This window comes from Phasianus colchicus, chromosome 2 (genome assembly GCF_987193195.1).
Source record: "Phasianus colchicus chromosome 2, bPhaCol1.hap1.1, whole genome shotgun sequence".
Classification (NCBI taxonomy): domain Eukaryota; kingdom Metazoa; phylum Chordata; class Aves; order Galliformes; family Phasianidae; genus Phasianus; species Phasianus colchicus.
Genome location: NC_143437.1, coordinates 110019918 through 110034503, shown reverse-complemented (window position 1 = coordinate 110034503; position 14586 = coordinate 110019918). Strand labels below are relative to the sequence as shown.

The window sequence follows — 14586 nt, the reverse complement described above, 5'->3', positions numbered from 1 at the left end:
GGACCTTTTACCTGTATCTGATGCAATGAGGAACTAAGTTACAGCAGAGCCCCTATGAGAGCTTAAGAATAGTGTCACTTTTTCCTTTCCTGTTGTGATTAAGGCTGGTTTCAAGTGGGGAGGCCCTGGCACAGACTGCCAGGGAGGATGTGGGTGCCTATCCCTGGAGGTGCTCCTGGCCAGGCTGGTGGTTCTACCCAGCCTGAGCTGCTGCCTGACCCCACAGCAGGGATGGAACTGGGTGAGCTTTGAGGTCCCTTCCAACTCAAACCATTTTGTGGTCAAGGTGGAGGCTTGAAGCAGAGCCCTGGAGAACCATGCTGCTCGCACAGAGGTGTGTGGGTTGTGCCAGGGTAGGAGGGCTGAGAAGTCATGTGCCAGCCCAGGTTTCAACCTGTTTTGTGCTATTTAAAAAGGCAGATGTTTGAACAAGTGCTGCTTAATGCTCAGAGGAAAACAGTTTCATGGGTCAGCGCTGCCACCTGCATGGGTGCTGCTTTCCTGGCTCCTGCTGGGACCTCTCAGCCTTGAAATGCAGAGCTGGTCTGAGCGCTCTCACAGTGGGCTGCATGCTGAGACACAGATAGCAGCACTCGCTGCCATGGCAGCCTGCAGTAAATGAGGCATAGTCTTGCTGAGGAGGGTGATATCAGATTTAAGGAACTGTAGCTGATTCGTAATGCCCTGGTAGCCATCTCTGTGTCAGGGTGCTGGTGGAGCAGCCAGAACGCGCTCCATCATCCTACCCTGACGTGGTGCAGGACCTCCTCTGCAGGCTGCCAGCCCTGGGATATCCCCCGTGGTCCCACACGGGGTGCTGAAGTATTTGGCTCTGGGCGCGTGCTGCTTTGACTGATGTTTTACATCTGTCTTTCAGCTGCTCGTGTTCCTTGGCACCGCTGACGCTCAGCCCAAGCTGACCTCGGAGCAGAACGCCGTGAGCCTCCCTGCTGGCAAGTACCTCCACCTCGACCGTGCCACCAACCAGGAGCTGATCTGCGACAAATGCCCCGCGGGAACCTACGTGTCCAAGCACTGCACGAAGAGTACCTTAAGAGAGTGCAGCCCTTGTCCGGACGGGACCTTTACTAAGCACGAGAACGGCATAGAGCGATGCCACCCGTGCAGAAAACCCTGTGAACTGCCAATGATTGAGAAAACTCATTGCACTGCCTTGACCGACCGTGAGTGCACTTGCCTGTCGGGTACGTTTCAGATTAACGATACCTGCGTCCCTTACACCGTGTGCCCGGTCGGCTGGGGCGTCCGCAAGAAAGGAACCGAGACAGAAGACGTGAGGTGCAAGCCCTGCCCTCGGGGTACTTTTTCTGATGTGCCTTCTAGTGTGATGAAGTGCAAAACCTACACTGACTGCTTTGGGAAAAACATGGTGGTCATAAAGCCGGGGACGAAGGAAAGCGACAACGTCTGTGGCTCTCCAGCATCTCTTCCAAACACATCTTTGACTTCGTCGAATGCAGAAGCGGATGGAGAGACCTACGAAGCTCCACCGACCGCTTACCTTCCCAAAGGTAATGTCCCTGATGAAGTACAGCTGTGTTTTTGCTCGTGGGGTTGCATTCCTGCTTCGGTTGTTTTTAGGCTGTCGAAGGGCAACCTGATCCATAGTGTGGGTGGTGCTTTTGCTTTTTGGCCAGAACGCAGCTGTGGAGTACATCAGGTTAGCACTGCTTGTGTTAAACTGCGTTTAATAATATTTTCCCTGAGACTTTGCTGATGACTGGACTTCTGGCTGTCCTGCTCTTTGGATTAAAAGGACAGCGTGTTCCCAGCTGCTTTTCCCATCTATGTGTTGTGCCGGCACAAGTCTTTGTGTTTGTGGCAAATGTGAGCACGGAGCAAGTGCAGCAGAGAAACCCCAGCAAGGAGAGGAAAGCTGCTCTCCGCCAGACTGGTTTCCTGGTGGGTTTCTTGCTTTTGTGCCTGTGCTTTCCCTGGTTCCTTTTATCCTGCGTTGTGCCACTGTATTGGCATGAATGGGAACCATTGCGAGAGCAGGGCTCTGGGCTGTGCTTATTAACTTCTTTTCTTTAACCACTGAGACTTCCATTATTTATCACTGATGGGACAAACTGACTTGAATTCCACGTTCTCTCACTTAGTCAGAAATGACTGTAGTCTTCATCTTACCTGTACACAGATAGGTGACCAGCCAGAGACCCCAAGGGCTGCATGCTGTTGTGTTCAGCAGAGCTGCTGTAGCCATAGCTGACTATAGAGGTGCTGTAGGACTCTTCTTGAGGTGGTGCTCAGCACATCTTATGGTATCTGCAATTTTGCATTTTAACAACAAAATGCAACTTTTGATGCCCTTTACACCTGAGGAAGTGTTGACAGTGGTAGGTGCCATTACTTCCCTTTTGTTAGGACTCAAAGCTCAGTTTGATGTTGGTGCGTCACTGGGAGAGGAAGGGAGGGTTCCCTGAACTTTGATATCAACTGTAGACAATTAGATAAAAGTTAGTGGTTTCCCTGTTTGTATACTGGTCAGAGTGTTTTGGGTAACCGAGTCAGAGACAAAAATCACATTACAGATGGCTACACCCACACTCTGGTTCAGCTGGGATGAGACATGATTTTTAAAAGCCAAGTTTCCAGAGTAGGCTCTTGTTTTTGCTGCAGCAACCCTTCTCATCAGACTGGCTGGGATGTGGGAGCTGCTCGTTGGTAAGAAAGCTCAATAAAGGTGGGAAAGAGGCTCTTGGAGTTTGGGTCATTTCCATCCCTTCAGAAACCTGTTTAGGAGTTGAAGCACCCAAGCCTGTTTGCAGCATAGATATGTTTGTGCTTCTTTGGATTGACTGAGAGACACTATAAGGCTCTGCATTCTTGTGTGTTTCTAGCCCAAATACCAGATTTCCCATGATTAAAGGTAATGTTTATAAGCTAGGAAAGGAAAGCCAGCTCCCTCAAAGCTGCAGATCTTCCAAGAAATACTGAATTAGGATCAAACACAAAGTGATTAAGAGCATCACTCAGTTTTGTGAGAGAGCTGCCACTGGCTTTAACCAGCAAGGGGCAACTTGATGTTGAACTTGGCTCTGTAATGTAGCTGTCTGTTATAGAGCTGAACTTTAATTTCACCTCTTCCCTTTCTCATTGTCTCACGTTGGGCTGTGGTCTACAGGCCAGCGTCCAAGGAGGGTCTGGGCCAAGACATGATGCCCTGTCACCTCTAGTGCTGCAACGCTGACCGCTCCTTTTCTCTTGCAGGTCTGAACTCTTCAGTTTTTGATCTCACCTCCTCTCCGGTGCCGCGTGTGTCCAATGGCACAGCAGAGCCAGTAGTTGACTACAATGACACCTCGGCCAACGGCACGGTTGGTGCCCCTGGGAGCCTCTCCAGCGCCGGCACCGCTGGCCAGGCACAGAGCTACCGGCACAAGCACACCAGCCAAGCGATGGGCAAGCAGCCGGCGCAGGAGATGGCCGGGGGTGAGAAGTCCAGCATCCCCTACAGGCCGCCCCGGAGAGGGCCGCCCAGCGTCCACCAGCACTTCGATATCAATGAACACTTGCCCTGGATGATCGTCCTCTTCCTGCTGCTGGTCCTGGTGGTCATCGTTGTCTGCAGCGTCAGGAAGAGCTCACGGACTCTGAAGAAGGGACCGAGGCAAGATCCCAGTGCCATTGTGGAGAAAGCTATTATGAAAAAATCCACCACCCCCACGCAGAACAGGGAGAAATGGATCTACTACTGCAACGGGCATGGTGAGCAGCAACGGCCTGGGGCTTTAGCAGCGGATCTGGGGAGTAGTGTTCTCTCCTTCTTGTGCGGCGGCAGATCTCGTGGTGCTTTGGATGGGCCATCCTGTGTCTGGTTCCTGGTTGCTTTTCTGGCATGCTGGACTTCATAGTAAGGGCAAAACCCCAGTTCCTCAGCTGTTTCTTGGCTTCTCCCTACCCCTGTTCTGTTGGCTTATCTCCTGTTCCAGGAGGAATTAATAATGAAGAAAACATCACTTGCTCTCTTCAACTCCTCTCCTGCTTCTACTCTTTGTTAGAGGATCTCAGAACAAGACCTTATTTATTTTTAATTGATCTCACCCTTTCCATTGCTCTTCTGTTTTTCTCCATCCTTATCTTCTTAGTGACTCAGGCATGCATCTGATTATCTTTTGTGCTGTCCTTTTTCCTTCACCACTTCTGTTTCTGGAAGGCTGAGTCATCCCTCTGCCTGTTGGCAGCACCTCAGTCAAAGCTCTAAATCCCAATTGCTGGCATCTTTCCCCAGCCCTTTTTCTTTGCTGGAGTGAGGAGGGTTATCCTTAACAGCCATAGGGTGCAGTTCTGCATGTTGTGAGATCTTGGAGGTGCTGCTTCCCTCGTTTTCTATTCTTTTGGCGGTCGACTTGCTATATGCTTTTCAGTAAGATGTAAAGATGAGCTGCTGTGGTCATAAATAGGGATTCATAAAGGTAAGTGATAAAACAATGACATGAACATTAGCAGCCTATCTGAGCAGCATGTGCCTGTGCCCCCCCCAGCACGATGTGCGGTTCTACTTCCTCAAAGCTGTGGTGACAAATTTGTCCCCTTTATCTTGCAGAGATGGATTGAGGAGTAACAAACATCCCTCCACAGTTAACCTTTAGGAAAGCACTTTCAGCAAGAGACCCAAGCAAAGAACAGATTGGAAAATAAAGAATTAAAGGTTTAAGAGATCAGTGCTTGATGAAAGTCATCCTTGAGTGCTTAAGTACAAAGCAAAGAAGGCTTTGAGTAGGGCGTCTTGTTATGTTCTCTGTTCTCCTTCCTGCTGATTAACAGAGCTACACTTTGTTTGCCTTCATTAATGCATTTATAGAACCAGTAAAGTCTTGCTGGAATTAGCTTTGTGCCTTCTCTTGTGTTTGTGCTTTTTATTGGTTTTCCTTTTAACTCTTGAATTCTTGAGGAGCTGTTTCTTGAGCAAAATTTCCTTTTGCAATAAGTTCTAACAACTTTTTTTTCCTACAAGATCTGCACTCCTTTGTCCCTAAAGTCAGTAGTACCCAAAGTGTGGTCCCTGGGGCTATGGTAAGTGATCCACAACAGGGTTGCGGAACCTTTTTGAACACCTTTATTTGTGTGTGCTTCGGGAAATACCAAGCTTCATTGCTATAGCCACGGTTCATGGGTCAGAAGGTACTGGCTGTTACTAACCCGAATTGTTTCTTCTTTCTTTTCCTTTCATTTTCCTTTTCTTTTTTCTCCCAGTACCCTCATTACCAGTTCCCTGGGTTGGTTGGATATCTCCTTCCTTTTCTTGGAGCAGTGAATATGTCCCCTCAAAGCAGAGATTGGATCAGTACAGCTCAGGGAATGATGACATCGAAGGCCTGGTGTTTTGGATGCCTTCTGACATGCCTGCACCACAGCTGGTCCTTCTGCAGCAGTGCTAGAGCTGCCTTTGGGCAGGGCTCGTTTGTTCACTGAGGATGATTCAGGTTAAAGAAAGCATGTAGATAAGACAGGCTGATATGTGGTAAGGAGGCCGTGTAAGACTGCTCAGATGTAACCCCACCTCCTACATTCTGCATCCTTTGGTGGACAGTGTTATTCCTGTGTCATCCTTCTCCTCTCTCATCCTTTAACAGCTGAATTCAGCTAATGCATCAAATCCATCGTGTGTTTGCAAAGCTTTCTCCCTGTCTTGGGCAATAAGCTGATGTAAGTGCAGAAGCAGTGCTCGGTTAATGAGCTGGCCCAGTATCTGATGGAGCCCCTGCAGTCTGGAGGCCAATTCCCTGTTGCTCAGAGGCTCTGGTCAGGCAGTTGGGCACAGCCCTCCCAGCAGTTCTGGCCAGTCATGCTGGTGCCTGCTTGCCCGGCTGGCTTCATGACCTGCTCCCACCATGGAATGTCCTCAGCTGAACTTGTTGCTGCAAAGGCAAAATGAGCACACACCAATTAGTGCTTTGTCTTGCTTTAAGGGCAGCTCTAATGTTGCCTAAATCACACTGTTTAGCTGGGACAGCCTTGCTCGTTAGTTCTTATTTGATGGTGTTACTCTGCTGTGTCAAGCACGTAAATTGTTCTTCTTCACAGTGATACAGAAATGCCTCTTTGGATTTTGTGTTGACGTGTCTGGCTCTTAAGACCCTGTTTAGTTGAAATGAGAGAAAACATAGTAAAACATCAGAACTGACTTTTATTTTCTGAACAGCTGACCATACTGCAGAGCTGAAGCATCTTGCCTTAGTTTTCTGCTGCTCCAGCAGTGCTTATCCCCAAATTGTGCTTTGTGTGTTGTATCCTGAGGCAGCGTTTGGATGAGGATATAGCCCAGAACTAACTTCAGACTCTTGCAGAGAGGAGATCTCTGCCCTGCCATGCTGCTGGTGCCAACTGCTCTGTGGTGGGAAGCCAGCACAAAGCCTCTGTACGTCTGTCAAATTGTTAGCCTGATTTGTGGTCACAATGGGGGTTGTATGGGGCAGCTGATTAGGCTTTAAATCATCTCTGTGGGCTGAGAATGAAGCCCTGGGCTCTGGTGCTGACAGTTTATGGGCATTTGCATGACCTCTCAACCTATACGTGAGTTGGGTTGATAGAATCATTAAAAAAAAAAAAACAAACCCAAATTCATAGAGACCTCCCAGGATCCCCGAGTCTCACTCCTGGCTGCACAGCACCACCACAGACTGTGTTGGAGAGCCCTCTTTTCCCTAACCCCAGCCAACCCTCCCCTGCCACAGCTCCGTGTTGTCCCTCAGGCCTTGTCACAGCCTTGTCACCGTCACAGAGAGCAGAGCTCTGTGCTGCCCCTCCGTGCTCTGGGAGGGGCTCTGTGGGCTGCCATGAGGCCTCCCTTCAGCCTCCGTGGGTTGTTCCCATGGGCTGTGCCAACAAGATGTCAGGGCATTGATGGTCACGATGGAGCAGCTACATGACAATTTGCACGGTTTCCCCTCTGCTTCCTCCTAGTTGACCGTCTCCTCCCTCCTAATCCTTTCAGTAAACAGTTTTAACCTTTGAAAGGGAAGAGCTGCTCTGATGCAGGTGCCAGGCTGGCACAGAGGAGCCGTGCTGATGGAAGTGCCCCACTGCATCCTCAAACGGATGGGCATCGCAGCAATGGGTGGCCAGCGCAGCTCACCTCGTGGGCTTTGCCCTCCTTGGAAGATGTGGGGCAGTGGATTCCTGTAAGCTGGGTGTCCATGGTGAGGGCAGTGCTGCTGGAGCAGACCCATCTCGCTGGGGGTGGGCTGCTTCCCCACAGAGGAGTAGCCCAGGGCTGATGTGTGGTCAATACTTCAGGTAGTTGTTGTAAGGGTCTTTCTGTGATAATGTAATTATCCACGTGCAGGAACTAGGGCATGTAAAAAAATATATATATTTCTGCCCATTTTCTGTTCTGCTCTGTACTGTACTGCTCTGACAGACCTCAGGTAAACGGGCCCGAAGCCTTGCCTGTTCCTGGGGCACTCGATACCCAGTAGCTGAAATAGCTGTGATGCACTTGTGACCCAGCAGTTGTTGTGGTGGGGCATTCTGCTCGTGCTCATCCTCTCATGAGCTGGTGTCTGCCCCACGCTCCCTCTGGCCACAGCACATGCCTTAAGTAACAAAACTAAAATTAGCAGTGGTGCAGGAGGTTGGTGTTAAAACAGGACCCGTGTCCTCAGTGTGGACATGTTCCAGCTAAGGCTGTGAATGACACTGATTCTCACTGGATTAAATGGTTCAGAGGTCTGAGTCTTCCCAGACCTCCAGTTTGTGATGACTAACAGCCTGAGCTAGCACAGCCAGCCTGCCTCCATGTCTGTCTCCAGGGTGGGGGCTCTTCTTGGTGGTCCCAGAGTCCCCAGGTCTCATCTGCACAGGATCTTGAAGCTGGAGCAGCACCAGTGGTGCAGCCATGCTGGGAGGAGTTGGATCTCACTGCTTCATCTCACCCTGCTGTTGGGACCTGGAGGGGTAGGGGCAGCTTGGCCAAGATTTGCAAAGAAAGTAGTGGTTAATTGTTAGCGTGGTGCCTAAACTGTGTACAGGGAAGTGGTTTTAACCTTGTGCAACTCCTTTCTTTGAGAAGATTGAGAGCAGCCTATATACTGGAAATATTGTTCTTCCAATCTCTATCAGCTTCCAAAGGGGAGGAACTGAACAAGCAGAGTCTTTGTAATAAAAAAGGATAACTGAAGCTGTAATTCTTGGCAACATCACATTTTGTATCAGTCTATGCTAAGTATGAAGATAGGGTATATGATATAGGGTATATGAAATAGTCTTTCAGTGGTTGTCTTTGACTGTCACCTATGGAGTATCAGTGGGTGAGCAGCAAGGACTGAAATGGGTTGTTTAAGAAGTTCTCTTTTGGTATAAAACCTTATGCATGTAGAACAAGGTGCCTGAAATGATGTGCTGAGAGACAAGAAGAGGATTTGGTAGTTTCTGGAGCTGAAAGACTGAAAAACACATCTTGGCATTTCCTGCCAGGCCAGAGCTTTCATTTTTTTTTTTTTTCCTTTGAGTCTGGTAGATGCACATTACTGCAGTGGGCAGCAAGAGAAAAGCCAGGAAGCCTCTAGTTAAATAATCAAGAGAAATGAGCTGGTCTGCGAAGCTGTTTGCAGCAGGGAGGTAGGCTTGACTGCAGATAGAAGAGAGCTTGCCAGAAGTGGCTTTGGATGGAAATCCCAATGAAGCAGAGTGGGGAGCTGAGACGCGATGGTGAACAGAAGCAGAGTGTTGGGGTCTGGTGGTCTTGGTTGCTCAGCTGCCAGCCTGCAGTGCTGGGATCTTCTTGGTTGGTGATTTTTGGGGGGTACGGTCCTTGCCTCGCAGCTCGGTAGCTGTAATGCAGAGCTAGGTTTGAGCTGGTTCTGCTCCAAAGCACAGGCTTCCTAGGCTGGTTGATTGAAGAGAGTCAAGAGCCTCACTAAAAACCCCATGGCCTGTGCTGCAGCTCCCAAGCATCCCCATGTGAATATGATAATGTGTGTTGGCAGTGTGCTTAGGGACATCTTGGATCACTGCAGGCTGGTACTTGCATGAAATCAAACGCTCTTTTATGAGTGGACTTCAAAAATGCTTCTCATAACAGAATTGGGTGTTGATTTTTAAGAGCACGTTGACTGAAAAAACCTTCCTACAGCCTTAATCTGTACAGATTCACCACCTAAAATGGTAAGCAAGTGTATGGAAACGACTCAGCAACGGGTGTTCTTCCATAAGCCTGCTTTTTCTCACCCTTCAACTGCTGTTCTTGCTGAAAGGGTAAGCCCAGCTGCAGGAATGGCACAAGCATAAGCACAAGCCTACGAGGTGGCTTCTTGCAGCTCAGTGCCACTTCAGGCCCCCTCCTTAGTGCCTGTGTAGGTAAATGAGTTAAAAGCCACTTAGTGGTTTGGTTTTGCAGTTATTTTCCTTGACTACATGTCTGCAGAGCGTGGGTAGGAGAGATAAGCATACAAGTCAAATTGGTCTCAAACTGTGGTGACCTGAAGGACTGTGGGCAGGGTAGAGCAGCGTTTCCCAAGGGCAGATGTGCCTGTTGCTGCTGCTAACATAATTCATTAATTGTGACTGTGCCTGGGGTGAAGGAGCTTTGTGCGTGTGTGCAAGCCCTAATATGACTTTGGCAGGCAAAACATGAGATGAGGAATTAATGTTTGTCTGTCTGCCAAAACAGAGAGGCAAAAGGGTGTTTTAAAGCTGTCTTTCCACTGGGATCTGCAGATTATTAATCTGCAGATATCTATCTGGTCCTCAGATGTCAGCCTGTCCTCTTCTTCAGAATGAAGCCCACAAAGGGAGCTTATTGATAAGGCAGGGTTGTGCCCTGAGGAGTGCAGGTGCTGTGAATACTGCTGTGCTCCTTCCCTGGGATGGGCTGGGATGCATGGAGCTCTGCATGACGCTCTGCCTCGGTGGGATGTTCCATTTCAGAGAGGGATGAGGAAGCCCTTTACCTTCGGCTGCTTTCTGCAGTGCAGAACTCTGCTCTGGGAGGTCTGGGATGGTATATGTTGAGTTTGAAGCACTGTGTTCCTCAAACTGCTTGGCTTTCAACTTTGCTCAGGTTTGCCCCAGAATTGACCTTTCTGGACCTGACAGGGCTTTGTGGTGAAAGGGTTCTCTGGAAAACACAAATGAGAGAGAGAGAGACAGCGCTGTTCTGCTTAGAGAGAAGGAAACCTAATCATGGGTGGGTTTATTACATCTTGAGTCTCCTTGCATTAGCAGGCTGGAGGCTGGTGCTCCATCACTTGCAATGCGGGCTGCTACGCCAGCCATCTGTTCGCAATGTGTGCAGGGCTGCCCTGGGAAGATGGTACATTTGCTCTGAAATCTGCTCCAAAAAAAACCCCAACAACCTCTGCCATCACCAGAAGAAAAAAAAATTTAAAAAAAATCAACCCAGGAATTTAATCAGGAATATAAGGAATTTGTGCCTGCCTGTTAGGCAGGGCTGAGCACTGATGGTGTGGTAGCTTGGCTTCTCTTGCAGAAAAACATGCTGAGAAGGTTTATTTGTGGAAAATCCTGCGCCAGCTTCTGCAGCAGGAAGGCTGTGATTTCTCACCTCTGTAAGCCTGTAGCACATAACTCCTGAAATAACGAGACAGGCTTTCCCTGCTTGCCAAGTCTTCCTCGGAGGGGGAAAAAAACAATCTGGAGGTGAATTTAATCCCCAGGCTGGTGTCTATGTGTGTCTGGATATTTATACGACCCTGGCCACAGCAGTGTGCTTGCTAAGGGTTTACCAGCCTGTCTGAGGGAGTTATAATGAAGATTAACTCTGCAAAAGCTGTTTACAATCTAATAATGACATAGAATGCTTACACTGACTGCTCCCTTTTAAACCAAAGGAAGAGCAGCTGTTCCCAGGCAGGTTGCGCTGCAGCATCCTGGGCAGGGGGTCAAGCAGAGAAGGGTGGGCTTACCATGCAGATGGGTGGCTCGCGTGGGTCTGAGCTGCTGCAGCTCGTGCCTTGTGCTGTCCTTCTTGTCCCTGGCTCTGAAACATCACACGTGGCTGATGGAGCCTTCCCTCACTGCTGTGGTGGAGTTACTGCCCAGAGAGCGCGTGGGAAGTGCGTGTCAGCAGTCCGCTTCCTGCCCTGAAAGGTTATTGTGTGTGTTTGGTTTTTTTGTTTGGGGAAAAAAAAAAAGGCAGTTAGTGGTTTATTGCCCAAACGGCGCTTTCTGAGGATGTGAATCAGTGGCTGCTGGGAGGATCTGATAGCAGCGATGCCCTCCATGGGAAGGACTAGCAATTGCTCACAATTGCTCATAAGCATTCTTAAATGTGTCCTTTATTCCTCTCTGCACAAAGGCTCTTGTACACTTGTACATGTTTTCTAAACCTCGCTCTGAGACCCAGAATATATTTGTGGTGAGGGGATTTCCAATATCTCCCCTTCTATTTGGAAGGTGGTGACATTTTCTCATTTTGGGAAAGTGTTTACATCAGGGCTTGGGCTTTGTAAGCCCTGGTTTGGTTGAGCTGTGGACAGCTGGGGTCCGGGTGTGCTGCACCCTGGCTCTGCTGTACATGTAGGCTCTCAGTGTATTTTGGGAGGTATGAACAGGCTGTGGGGCTGTGTTCGCGTGAGTCAGTAAGATCTTGGGGGAGGTGGGTGGGATGAGCTCAGGCACAGTTGGGTTAGCGGTGTTGTGAAGCTTGGCTGAATGTAGGGGAGGGCTGGGCTGCATTGCCACGGCTTGCCTGCCTGCCGTGTGTGCTCAGTTGTGCCCTCCGCTCTGTTACTCAGTGCTCCGGGTTTGTGCAGATGTTAAAATCTACCCAGCCTGGAGCAGGTCTGTCACTCCATGTGCTGCCCTGAGCTCAGAAACGGGCAGCTGGAGAAAGCGGTGAGATGGCCGCCTGTCCTACACAGAGCTGGGACTTGGAGAGGAGATGAGTCTTAAGGGCTGTTACGGGACTGGCTTACGTTGATTACCAAGTAATTAATCTGCTCGTTGGGTGCATACAGCAATTAATATTGCCCTCCTCTAGCACACCTGTGCCAGGAGGATGGTGATGGGAGCTCGGCTCGAACCAGGGCTGGGCTGGTGTGGGCCTGTAGGAGCAGGGGTGTGCGGGGTGCTGGGAGCCTCGGGCTGGTGGGCCCAGAGCGGAGCCGGCGGAGCGGAGGCCTGATGGCGGCTGCAGCTCCTCACAGGGAGCGGAGGGCAGCGCTGAGCTCTGCTCTGTGGCGGCGACGGGCTGAGGGACGCACCGAGCTGCGGCGGGGGAGGCCGGGCCGAGGGCAGGCTGTGCCCGGAGGGCGGTGGGCACGGCACAGCTCCCCAGGGCGGTGGGCACGGCCCCCAGCTGCCAAAGGGAGCTGGGACACCATGGGACGGGGCTGGGGGTGCTGTGTGGGGCTGGGGCAGCGCGCAGGGATCCTTTGAGGTCCCTTCATAGTCGGGGTGTTCTGTGATTCTGTGACTGGAGGGCTCTGTCCTTGCTGATGAAGCATGGAGTGTCTTGAAATCCAGCCTGAAATGTGTGAAGCTGGCTCAAGAATTCTGGAAATCTCATACGTGCTACAGGCCATGGAAGATCTCCTCAGCTGCCCTTCTTTCCATTAAGCTGATGTGTTAACCCTTTTCTCCTTCATCCCTAGTGGGACAGGAGGAGAATGACTTTGGCATGCTGTACAGACTTGAGCAACAGATTTCCCCTTGGAGGCAGCAACTTCTCAGCACACACTGCTCTGAAGAATACCAAATGACACTTGCCTTGAGCTCTGAAACTGAAAATAATGATGGTTTTTTGTTTGCGAGAGGGTGGGGAGAGGAAGGAACGGATGTTTCTCTGTGGTTAGGTTGTGGTTAGGCTTTTCCATATGCTGCCAGGTGCTTGGGTGTAGCCTTCTGGCAGGGCAGCCCTTCCACTCTGAGTTTGTTGAGAAATATCAAAGAACAGCAGTAGAGAAATGGTCTGCTGACTCTGAGCAGTGCTGGTTCCTCGCCTGGTCTGAGTCTAAAGGATCACAGGGGGAACTCAGTTCACAGAATCACAGAATGGCCTTCATTGGAATGGACCTCAAGGATCACGAAGCTCCAACCCCCCACCACAGGCAGGGCCACCAACCTCCACATTTCACAGCAGCCCAGGCTGCCCAGGGCCCCATCCAACCTGGCCTTGAACACCTCCAGGGATGGACGGGGCATCCACAGCCTCTCTGGGCAGCTGTTCCAGCACCTCACCACTCTCACAGCAAACAACTTCCCCCTCACATCCAACTGAAATCTGCCCTCCCTCAACTTCAAACCATTTCCCCTTGTCCTGCTGTTATCTCCCCTTTCAAAGAGTTGATTCCCCTCCTGTTTGCAGGCTCCCTTTAGGTACTGAAGGCTGCAATGATCTCACCCTGCAGTCTTCTTTTCTCCAGGCTGAACAAGCCCAGCTCCCTCAGCCTGTCTTTGTAGTGGAGGTGCTGCAGCCCTCTGCTCATCTTTGTGGCTCCTCTGGACCCTCTCCAACAGCTCCCTGTCTTTAAGTTCATTTCCTGCCTGCATATAGCTTAGCTGTATGAGATGAGGGAAGCTTATCCGAAACAATCTTAAGAGAGTTATGAAAGCATGGAAAAATCCATGCTCGTGCTTGTGTGATGTCCATCTTGGTGACTTTCATAAACAGATTGTGCTAAGCCAAACCCTGTGTGCTTTGGTGAGGCAGGAGATGGAGATGGAAACGCGTGGGGAAAGATGTTGTGTCTGATACAAAATAAGCAAGTGGAAGTCAGATTGTGTGGGCGAAACAGCATTTACAGGAAAGGTTGAGTGAAGGTGAGCTGGAGACAGGATATGGAGTTCCACTGCAGCGTGCTTCTGCTCTCCATGGAGGCCCTTCTTGCAGCTTGGTGTCTTTGGAGGTGGATTTTTGGTGTTGCTGCTCACCTATGCTGCTCTGTAGGTGTCTGGCCATCCTTTGGGAGCAAGGCTGTTTCCATCTGCTCTTTGCAAGGTTGGTCGCAAACATGTCTGGGTCTGCCTGGTTGTGCCCATCTAACCCAGCATGCACTCTGTGACATCGTGCTTACCTGCATGCTTGTTGACCTTGGTCTTGTGTTCTGTCCTGTTGCTCTGGAGTTTCATGACCAGCCCTGGGAGCAGATCAGCAGCATCCTGGTGAAGTCTGAGCCATGTGAGCCATGTCTAAGAGGCACTGCATGGTATCACTGCCAGTAACTGACAACCAGTTTCCTAGCAAACAGCCTCAATGCTGAATTTAAACACAAAACCTTGCCCTAGGTAGAAATTCAGGGATGATGATAACCTTAAAATATGAGGCGCTTCCGCGCTGTGGCCCACCACGCTTGCCTAGGTTCCCAGGATGTACCTGGGCGTCCTGTATTGCCACAGGAGCATCTGAGCCACATCACATCGACTCTGCTGGATGCAGCCTTGTAGCAGCTGGGAAGATTTCACAGCAAGGGCTGCTCTTGAATTTCAGTTTCTTTTGAGGTGAGCCAAGCTGATTAATAAATGGTGGTGGATAAAATGTGGGGTCTACAGGTGGAATCCTCGCAGGATTAGTTGCAGGGTGGTGGGTGCTCTCCCAGGCTGCTCCCATTCCCTGTGTAGGAGCCATGGTTGTAGGGGGAGATGGACAGTAGTGTCTGT

The 14586-nt window shown here is 50.2% G+C and overlaps 1 protein-coding gene across 2 annotated transcripts in view; it reads left to right on the top strand.

Moving 5' to 3' along the window:
• Positions 1-14586, top strand: part of TNFRSF21 (TNF receptor superfamily member 21) — a 32784-nt gene that overhangs the window by 2801 nt on the left and 15397 nt on the right. For both annotated transcript variants that reach the window (XM_031604924.2, XM_031604923.2), the window contains exons 2-3: positions 878-1532; positions 3235-3732. In XM_031604924.2, coding sequence (XP_031460784.2) covers positions 878-1532; positions 3235-3732 — 1153 coding nt within the window. The remainder of the gene's footprint in view (positions 1-877; positions 1533-3234; positions 3733-14586) is intronic.